Below are 11,563 nucleotides of genomic sequence, written 5' to 3'. Positions count from 1 at the left end.
GTATTTCGATCTTTCATCAACTTTGGAAAGATCCCTCATCGAAAAATTTACACTTCTTTGAACCATAGTAGAGCAGAACCAATATCTCTTAGGGATTGTTGTCGGAAGTCTTGATATGGGAGCAACACACCATGGCGCATCGCACCTCCTCATTCAACATTGGATCTTCATTGTCCATACAAAAGCTTATTCAAATCCAATCTTGTTTCTTCCATAGCTAACCTAATTTTAACGTAAATTTGGGAAAGAAATTGTGTAATCCAATCTTGGGTAAGAATTGAAACATGAAGAGAAGAAATTTACCAAAAATTTGAAGAACTCAATGTGGAAGAAGAAGAAGATGTAGCCGTTTGTGATTTAAGATTGGATTTGGGGAATTAAAAACGTTATTTGGACGGCCTATGTGGCAAATATACAACTGGTCCATATAGTTTTTATCATCTCTTACGCGTATTTGAAGGAGAGTAGCTACCTTGCTAGTCAGTCACTAGGTTGAAAGCGAAAATAATACACAAAAAATAAGTCCTGGGGTCATAGACCCATGCAGTTGAGTGTGTTATGGCAAATTTGGCCATAGTTTGAGTGTGTTTTGAATACTTTCCCTAGAATAAAAGGATTGGAAAATAAGTACTACTCTCTCCGGATCAAAAAGAGTGTCCACTTAATCATCTACACACCGTTTGAAAAAATACTAACTCCTAGAAAAAAATAGGTAATTTGACTAAATTGCCCCTAATTAAACAGATATTGGATTTGACCACATAACACTTAATAAGGGCAAATTTGAAAAACTAAAGTTAATTTTTTCTTAATTTGATAAGTGAACACTCTTTTTGACTCAAGAAAAAAAAAACTAAGAGTCTGTTTGGATGGGCTTAAAAAAGTAAAAAAAAATAAGTTGGTAATTAAACTTATTTTTTACTTTATAAAGCTACTTTTTTTAAGCTAAACCAAACGGGTCAATTTATTTTTTTGAGTTTATTTTAAGCACAAAATAACTTATAAGCTGGTCAGCTAAACACTAAAAAAACTGAACGCACCTTATAAGCAAAGCCAAACTGTAAGTGGACATTTTTTTATCCGGAGGGAGTAATAAATAATGAAAAGGGTTAGCTAGAAGGGAATGAAAGTGGGAAGGACGAAAAAGTGCAGTGAGAAAGATTGTGTTAAAATTATTAATTAAATAAAAGAAGCCAATCTTGCCACATAGATACGACATCGTATAGGTGGAGTGATTCTTTGAAGTTTCCAGGAAAAAAGGCGAGTCTTTTGGTGCAAAAATATCGTTTTTTTTTTTTTCTCAAAGAAAGAAGAAACCTGAACAGGTAGTTCACCTGTTTATTTCTTGGTTTACAAATACAAACCCAACATCTATATATGCTTTCACTCTCTCTCTTTCTTTCCCTTAATATTGAATTCGTTGTACAAAAAACCTGAAATCATCTCCAAATTCAAAGATTGTTGCCACCCAAAAGAAAAAAAACCTTCACCTTTACATTTACAACAACACCCACGTTCATTCTTGAACTCTAACTTCACATATATATTGACACCCCCAAAAAGGAAAAAAAAAAAGCCTTCACCTTCTTCACATTCACAAACTTACAATACCCAGATTCATTCTTGAATTCTAACTTCACCAAAAAAAAAAAAAAAAAAAAAGATTGTAGAGTTTGGAAAGGGTTTATGTTATCTATGGATGGTTTATGTTTAACAGGTGGAATTCAAGGTATGGTGGGGCCCATCACTGTTGCCGGTGGTCGGTCACCAGCATCCATGTCAGTTGAAAAACCATCATCTCATAGAAATAATAATAATAATAATAATAATAATAATAATAAGTCATGGGGTTTTTCATTTAGGTATCCACTTAGATCTTTTTGGTCTGGTAGTAAAGGAAGGTATGATGCTATAGCTGTAGATGATGCAGTTTTGATGGAGGATCAAAAGGAGGAGAAAGTAATTGAGGAGAAAGATGAAGGGCATAATGGGAATTGGGTATTGAAGATTTTGCATGTTAGGTCTTTGAGTAAGGAAAAGGAGGAAGATGTTGTGGGGGAAAAGGTGGAGGGACAAAGTGGTGGTGAGGAAAGTGAAGGGAAGGATAGGGAATGTGATGGTGTGGATGAAGAATGTGATGTGTGTTCTGTTGATGATGATGAGGAGAAATTCAAATTTGATAAGAACTCATTTTCAAAGTTGCTTAGAAGGGTGTCATTAGCTGAAGCTAGATTGTATGCTCAGATGTCTTATTTGGGAAGTTTGGCTTATTCAATACCAAGAATTAAGGTAAATTCTTCAGGCATACTAGTTGTTATTGTTGTTGTTTATGTTGATTTCTCATTATTTGATTTCTGTGCTGATTTGTGAAAAATGAGGTCTTATGATGGAGAAATAGGTAGATATGTGAGTGGATTAATATGTTGCATAAATTGATTGAATATTGAATATGTAGATCTGACTTCTTCTGTTGTCTGTGAAATGGGTGTTTGAGAATAACAGCTTTTAGTGCTTAATTTTAGTGTTCTGAGGTTACAAAGGTCTCAAAAGGCGCGATCTTTAACTTTAGAGGTGTTTTATGCATATGATTAACTTGACATGGGTTTGAGGGAATCAAAACTTTTATTCCAGAATCTTGAAATGACTTCTTCTAGCTGACCACGAAACCTGGATTTGAAGAGCAAGGAAAGGACAACCTTGTTACCAAGATAGTTTTTGTGTTTTCATATTTGCTTATTCAAGATTTAACATTGTTCTATGATTATCGCGAGCTTTTGTCAATTTGGCATTACATTTTGTAGTAGGTTATGAGTATGACAACTAGATCTTTCTTGGGTTTATTCTGTTTATCTTAGAAGCAACTTCATTTGGCAGCCTGTGTCATAGGGTTTCATGTTTCTGTTTCTTATTGTGCAGCCAGAAAATTTATTAAGGAATCATGGATTACGTTTTGTTACGTCTTCATTGGAGAAGAAAGAAGAGGCATTGAAAGCTGAGAAAGAGAAGGCAGTAGCAGCAGCTGAAGACCAGGAGAAAAAAGAGAACGAAGTCTCTCAAACTCAGATAGATGAAGAAAGCACTACAAATTCAGTAGAAGGGGATGAGAAGCCCAGGGGGAATAGGATAAGTGCATCCACGGCTTACCATATAGCTGCCTCTGCCGCGTCTTATCTCCACTATCATACAAAGAGCATTCTTCCTTTTAAATCTTCCAAAACTATCTCAAATGAAGGTTCCTCTGAAACAACCACCGGACGTGATGACAATATAGATGCAATGAACAGGGATGTTGCTTCTTTCATGGCGACCAGCGACTCGGTGACATCAGTAGTTGCTGCAAAGGAGGAGGTAAAACAGGCTGTTGCAGACGACCTGAATTCAAATCATTCTTCACCCTGTGAGTGGTTCGTATGTGATGATGATCAGAGCTTGACAAGATTTTTCGTCATTCAGGTATGCGGGTTGCCCAATTTTATTGTCACCTTTTACGTCATTCAGCTTGGAAACAGGGCAGGGTGGTGGTGTTGATGATAATGTAGTGGTTGTCTTTTATTTGATAAAGAAAGGGGTCGGGAAAAAAAAATAACTGAGATAGATTTAATTCTGAGTTTCTCCTGCATTTTTTGTCTTGTTCTTTTTCCTGAATTTCATTTTTATCTACTTGCAGGGATCAGAGTCGTTAGCATCATGGCAAGCAAATCTACTCTTCGAACCTATTCAATTTGAGGTATTTATCACATTAATAGATGCCTGTTAAAAATTTAAACTATGCTCTGTTTTATAGTCCGACTGTGTTGTCGGGCTAGCATAACGTGCACAAGTATTTTCCTGATTGCCTTCATATAAATTGATGAAGTCCACCTAGTAAAATCTTATGTGATTGCATCTTTTATTTTAGGGTCTGGATGTAATGGTCCACCGAGGTATTTATGAAGCTGCAAAGGGCATGTATGAACAAATGCTGCCAGAAGTACGTTCACACCTTAAATCTCTTGGTAGTCATGCCAAATTCCGTTTTACTGGACATTCCCTTGGTGGAAGTTTATCATTGCTTCTCAATCTCATGCTTTTCATACGGGGAGAAGTTCCCCCGTCTTCCTTGCTTCCTGTTATAACTTTCGGTGCACCATCAATAATGTGTGGAGGAGACCGCCTCCTTCGCCGCCTTGGCTTGCCTAAGAGTCATCTGCAGGCAATCACAATGCACCGAGACATTGTACCCCGAGCCTTCTCTTGCAATTATCCCAATCATGTTGCAGAATTTCTTAAAGCTATCAACGGAAACTTCCGCAATCATCCATGTCTGAATAACCAGGTTAGAACCTATAGTGTCACAAGTTTCTTTTACAGTGTTGGCCCTCTTACCTTGAAGATTACGTAAGTATTTGTTTCTTTTATCAACAGAAGTTGTTGTTTGCTCCAATGGGGAGTTCTTAATTCTGCAGCCAGATGACAAGTTCTCTCCAAACCATGACCTGCTACCTTCAGGTTCCGGTTTGTATTTAATGAGCTATCCTGTATCAGATTCAACAGAGGCAGAAAAACAAATTCAAGCCGCGCAGGCTGTGTTTTTAAACTCACCTCATCCTCTTGAGATCCTAAGTGATCGATCTGCCTATGGTTCTGGAGGAACAATACAAAGAGATCACGACATGAACTCCTACTTAAAATCTGTAAGAAACGTAATTCGTCACGAGCTGAACAACATCAGAAAAGCTAGGAGGAAGCACAGGCGCAGAGTTTGGTGGCCATTGGTTTCACCTAGTGGAGCTAAGGCTGGTATTGTAGTTAGAAAGTATGTCGAATCAGGTAATATGGGACATGGCAAGATCAACTTTGCTGGCATTTTACATAGTGGGAAAGAGTCATTAAAGCGATTCAGTACACTAGTTGCATCACAGCACATGCACTTGCTTGTGGTGCTTTTGTTTCCTGCAAGGTTGCTTATTGTGGGGACTTTTAGCATGTTGAATTTTCGATGAATCGCTGGAAAAGCATTGGACAAGTTAAGGAGGGTTAGATGATTTTTTATTCTTTGACAACTAATGTTCCTCCCTGGTTTTCTGAAAGTGGGGGACTTCTTGGATGAAAGAAATCCAAATATCAGAATATTAGCAAAATAGATTTACAATTTGGATCCATTTGTTATTGATCAAAATTGTAGCCAGATTATTAATCCATTTATGGAATGCAAAAGATGTATACTTATATATGTTTGATGTGGTAATGATATAGTCTCTTCTCAAATGGATGTTTAGCTTTGCATCACAAGAATCTTATGGATTGAGAGGCCTATTTAGAATTGAGAGTCGGCGAGTTTAGAACGGACGAATAAGAAATAAAATACACACATACATACTGGCACTAGATCTTCTAACCTTTTAATTTATCTAATGTTGAAGGAAAAAAAATGAGAACAAAATGTTGGGACAATGATGGCTGGCCCTGTATCTCCAAAGTTTTGGGATAAACCGCATCCTGAGAGGCTATTCTATAAATTCTGCTGATGCTTAAAGGCACAATTGAAAATTATAATAGGAATTAATTATAACAAACATCACGGTCACCAGGAAACAAGTATCCCAATTTGTCAAAAGAGCATTAATGATGTAACCGAAAAGGAGTGGTATTAATAATTAGGCAGGTGCAGTAAACAAGATATTTTATGAGAATATCATAGGCAACAAGAAGTGTATTTTTTCACATCTCCCTAACGTCTCAATCAGTAAGCAATTACTAAAGCAGTGCCCAAGAAGGCAAGAAGTAATATCTTAAGTGTGACATTTGGGAGTGTACTAAAACAACTGAATATCAACCATGTGTGTGGCAGTCCAGATTCCTTATTTGGTAAAGATCTTAATAATGAATATCAGAATTACAACGTAACAAGAAACAAAATTTTAAAAGCTTTGAAATTTGAGAGAAGCAATATGCCGATATATGATACTTTCTCCAGTCTTTTTTAGTTGTCGGTTCAGCCAAACAAACTTGGTCCAACATAATTGTCCCTTAAAAACATCTACATGATATCAATTACTATTTTCTTCCAAATGTTTATTTTCTTCCAAATGTATTCTTGTTTCAATAAAATGATTTATATAGTTTTCTAAAAGGTATTACCAATCTTTAGGAAAAGTATGAGGAGAGATAATAAGTAACTGAGTCCGGAACCAAAATGCCCCCAAAAAAATCACTTTGAACCAAAATATTCCAACAAAAAAAAATGTTACAAAACTTTTTAGCGATAATTTCTGCGCTAAAGCGTTCACGGAGACGGAGCCGTTAATCGCTTTAGACAAGACTTTCCGCATTATAGAAGTTAAAAAAAAAAAAAAATTCTATAACGCAAAAAATATGCGTTATAGAGTAGAAACAAGAACAAAAAAAAAAAAAAATTGGCCAACTTTATTTTTTGAAACACTTAGTGTTTTTTTCCATACTTTGACCAATGATTAGTCGTGTGTCAAGACTCCGAAATGTCAATATTCTATATAAAACCTGATATTTTTTTCTGCGTACAATAATGTAGGATCAATATATCAAGGATACGTAAACGTTCGGATCGTCATTTTAGGGTTTGAAAAGGTGCCCGAAGTAAGTTATGTTTGTAAACTTAAGGTTTAAGTGTTCTATATACATAGACGTCCATTTTTATTTGAAGACTTATTGTCATTGGCTTAAGTTTTTTTATTTTTAGGGTTTAGATTTAAGTGTGTTATTTTTTAAAGCGTAACTTTATTTCGAATATACGCAGTTTTTTACGCTTGAACGTCCGATTTACGCGATTTTTTTTTTTTGCAACATATTCGAAAGAAAGTTACGCATTAAAAAATAACACACTTAAGGAACTTAGTGTTTTTTCCATACTTTGACCAACGATTAGTCGTGTGTCAAGACTCCGAAACATCAATATTTTATATAGAACCTGATATATTTTTCTGCGCACAATAATGTAGGCTCAATACATCAAGGATACGTAAACGTTCGGATCGTCATTTTAAGGGTTGAAAAGGTACCCGAAGTAAGTTTTGTTTAAGGTTTAAGTGTTTTATTTTTAAGCATGTTATTTTATAATCAAGACATAACTTTATTTTGAATATAAATATAATTTTAAAAAAATATAGGGAGAAAAACCAGTTATAAAGTGGTCAAACTTTAGATGGTCATAACTTTGCTCTCGGACCTCCGTTTTACTCGTTTTTTTTTTTTTTAACTTGCGTATTTTTTTGAGATCTATGAGGACAGGCGGTTTGGCCTAGCCGATTTTTAAAAAAACACCTTTTATCCCATTCAATTTTAATTTTTCCCCAAATTGGCCTGAAATTTTCAGTTTTATTTACTTATAAGATGATGATACGCAATAGATTTCAACGTAAAAATCTCAGGGTAATGTAGTCGTGAATGTCAATTTCATCGCGGTTTCAATTTTTGAAAATAAAGCTGACTAATTTTCTCGACATATAAAGTTGACTAAAATAACCTTACAGTCAAACACTAAGTTTTTTCAAACAAAACTTACTTCGGGCATCTTTTCAACCCCTAAAATGACGATCCGAACGTTTACGTATCCTTGATGTATTGAGCCTACATTATTGTACGCAGAAAAAAAATATCAGGTTCTATATAAAATATTGACGTTTCGGAGTCTTGACACACGACTAATCGTTGGTCAAAGTATGGAAAAACACACTAAGTGTTGCAACAAAAAAAAAAAATTGCCAATTTTTTTTTTTTTTTTTTTTTAGTGCTCGCTATTTTACTGCGCTATACAAACCAAAAAAAAATATTCTTTGGTGCAGTAAAATACTGCGCTAAAGCAGTTAAAAACCTTTTGGCAACGGCTTTATTTTCAATAAATCTAAACCCTAAAAATAAAAAACCTTAAGCTAATGACAACAAGTCTTCAAACAAAAATGGACATCTATGTATATAGAACACTTAAACCTAAAGTTTACAAATAAAACTTACTTCGGGCACCTTTTCAACCCCTAAAATGACGATCCGAACGTTTACGTATTGATGTATTGATCCTACATTATTGTACGCAGAAAAAAATATCAGGTTCTGTATAAAATATACGACTAATCATTGGTCAAAGCATGGAAAAAAACACTAATTGTTTCAAAAAATAAAATTGGCCAATTTTTTTTTTGGGTACTGTTTCTATAACGCAGTATTTTACTGTGTTATAGATTTTTTTTTTTTTTTTTTAACGTTTTAACGCAGTAAAATATCTTGCTAAAGCGATTAACCCAAATCTCCGTGTCTCGCTTTAGCTTGAAGAATTACTCGCTAAAGGTAGTTTTGTAGCATTTTTTTGTTGGGGTATTTTGGTTCAAAGTGATTTTTTTGGGGCACTTTGGTTCCGAACTCTAAGTGACTTACTTAGTCAAATGATCGTTATCATTAATGTTATTTAATAGTACACTTTTTATAGTAATATTTTCCTAAAACCTTAGTAGTTCCATTATAAGAATTTATGTGAAATCATTTTTTATCTCCCTTTTTTCCGCTGTCCACTTTCTCTCAGGCAGATCTAATATTTTAAGTCACTAATGCAACATTATGTACTGTTTGGTCATGAATATTTGAATGGTGGTTGGTTGTTCAAGAATTCTTGTTTAGGCAAATGATATCATTCACCTATAGTGTTTTGATTTAAGATTTCAATCTTTCCTTATTTCAAGAGTAATATATTCTTCCATGGAGCTAAAGTACACCTAGTAAACTGTGTGACAATACATATAAATTGTAGGACAAAGTAGAAAATGTTACTTATTTCCTAAAGATTATATTGACAAAGCAAAAAATATTTATTGATTTTTTTTTATTAGCATAAAATAATTATCCAACTCTAGACCTGGCACATACAAATACATCCGCGAGCCCCCCAATGTTCTTTGTGCTTCTAAAGTTGAAAGTGGTTTTAATAAGATGGGGCAATTTGCAGGATTGCCCTTCGCTGGGGGTGGTCTTTAATTTTTGCCACTCAAATTGGTGGTCTTTAACTTTTGCCCTAAGGCTCAAATTCTGCCTTAGATGAACAGTTTTGCAAATTCTGCCTTAAGGCTCAAATTCCGCATGAAATTCCACATGGATAGATTTACAAAATTCTGCCTTGCGATTTTTTTTTTCAACTAAGCTGATTTCAAACTCACAACCTCAGGGTATTAGACAAAGGGTAAAAGATCACTAATTTGAAGGACAAAAATTAAAGACCATCCCCAAATGAAGGACAATCGTCGCAAATAAAAACAGATGTAACAGGGTCCATAGTGACGGCTGAATCTTGATGAAGAAGTGTTTAATGCCTATCCAAATCCAACAATGCACATGGGCCACCGGACCCTCCACGCCAATAACCCCTTTTTCATTTTTTTTTATTTGGTATTCGGTAATCACATTGGAGCTCGATTAATACGCACCGTGTAGGCTCATTTGTGGGTAATACCAAGAATTTTTTTCATACCGTAATTTAAATCCGAGACCTTTAATCAAAGGAGGAGCAGCCTCATCCGCTTCACCACATCAGTTGATGGTGACCCCTTTTTCATCTTCATCTACATTTTATGCGTATATTTCGCTTATCTGTACACGCCATTAGGCATTAGACCTCAATTTTGTCACTACTTTTTCTTTCATTTTCATCTCCTTTTCTTTTCTTCCTTCATTCACACATAATTGATAATTTCCTCAGCTATATATGCATTGCATATCCAATATAATTATGGATAAAACATCCAGCGTGGTGGAGGATAAAACCAAAATACACAAACAAAATAAGGTGTAATATATTGAATCGGATTTTTATAATTGACTTTGTATTTTATGCCAAAAGGTATTTTTCCTGTTCTTAGATTTGACGTTACACGAACACTTGACAAGTGATTTAGAAAGATCAAATTGGGGGAAATGCGCCAGAAGTTGAACACCAACTAGTATTTCGAGTCAGTTGACATATCATTCTAGCATACCCCATCCAGTATCCACCATCCTAACCTTCATTTGTTTTTTTCCTGGTAGCCTGAAATAGAATAATCCTCTCAAAATGTAGGAGAGAAAAATGCAGAAAATACTACTCGTATCAACTTCATTGCACGGAGGCTGCCAACAGAACTATCAATGATTGACATTTCATATTTCTATTCAACAATGTGTAACGTATGGAGTATTATGGGGATGAACGTTTTCTTTATGACAATGATGTCTAGGCCAGCATCCACGCACCTTGATTAACTAGCGTTGTTACCTCCTCCACCACATGGAATCACGTCCTTTAAAACTTAGACGGGTGAAAGTAATAAATATTTAACATAGCTAATAGAAAGACAAAAGGAAAAAAAAAAAAAATCCACCTCCTTTAGTCAATTTCTAGTCTCATTTTACTTTCCATTGTTGTTAATAAAATAATCTAAAGCTAGTTGCTTAAAACTTGTAGCGAAGCTAGGTACCATACTTTGACTTTTGTGTTGAATAACAAAACGAAGATAAAGTGTTGAGGAGAGTACGGGTGAACTCAACATGGATTACATTTTTATACTATTTAAAATATGGTAAGATATTTAATTTAAAGAAATTAGACAACATTTTGAGAACAATTTAAATAAGAAAATAGAATAATTAGTCTTAAAACTTGGAGGAGTATAAAATTAAACTTAAGTCTCTGGAACTTTAATATTCAGACGTCATAGAAACTTTTCAATTTTACATATCGCTATCATTTATTTATTTAATTTTTGGGGCAAAAATAAGCCAATTGTAGAGTCTGCAAGGAACATCGACATCATGCAACATTACACACGTTTGTTGAATTTAAATAGCACACCTAAGCTAAGGTTTAAAAGCCGTCGTTTATAGGTCATTCATGAAGCCGACAACCAGCTGTATTCATCAATTACATCACTGTGTTTATTATGGATATCCAATAAGTTAGGAAGGTTGGTGGATTTACCAGAAATTTGCAAAATATTACTCCATGTGTTTTTGCTCATGATCCTAGTACAATTTGGAGAGGCAGAAACCAGAGTCTCACAGTACGTGGCACCTATCTTTGGGTCAAAGATCAAATTCAATCTTGCACGCAGCAACTGAGTAGTGTTTCCAGTAAATACTAACAACAAAAATGTTAATCAACCAACTACGTCTCAATTTTGGTTCCATTAAGGGCCTGTTTGGAAAGCCACCTGGTAATCGGAATTGGTGTAATTACTAGGATAGTAATTACACAGCCGAGGAATTACATAGTAGCGTAATTATAATGATCTGTTTATTTGTCATAACGTAATTATAGTGTAATTACAAGCGTGCTATTTAGTTGCACAAGTGTAATTACACAGTTAGTTTAATCTTATAAAAATTAAAATTAATATTTAAAAAATATTTGCTTTTATAAATGATATTAAATTAGTTATTTAATAACACATTGTTTCTTGAAAATATATTAATTAATAATCCTATATTTGTAACTAATATTGTAAAAATTAATTGATATATATTCTTCAAATTAATAATATTTAATTTTAATTAATTATAAAACTTAAAAGAAAACTTTTTTTGTGAGAAC

At 34.3% G+C, this 11,563-nt stretch overlaps 1 protein-coding gene across 1 annotated transcript; it reads left to right on the top strand.

The window, feature by feature from the left end:
- The first annotated feature begins 1,390 nt into the window (after positions 1-1,390).
- LOC132063350 (phospholipase A1 PLIP2, chloroplastic-like) lies at positions 1,391-5,212 on the top strand. Its single transcript, XM_059455854.1, is given in 6 exon segments — positions 1,391-2,289; positions 2,917-3,453; positions 3,668-3,727; positions 3,899-4,315; positions 4,405-4,420; positions 4,423-5,212. Coding segments are annotated over 6 exon segments (2,193 nt in total). The 5' UTR covers positions 1,391-1,686; the 3' UTR covers positions 4,983-5,212.
- The last annotated feature ends 6,351 nt before the right edge of the window (positions 5,213-11,563 follow it).

This window comes from Lycium ferocissimum, chromosome 7 (genome assembly GCF_029784015.1).
Source record: "Lycium ferocissimum isolate CSIRO_LF1 chromosome 7, AGI_CSIRO_Lferr_CH_V1, whole genome shotgun sequence".
NCBI lineage: Eukaryota > Viridiplantae > Streptophyta > Magnoliopsida > Solanales > Solanaceae > Lycium > Lycium ferocissimum.
This window is presented reverse-complemented; position numbering and strand designations above follow the sequence as displayed.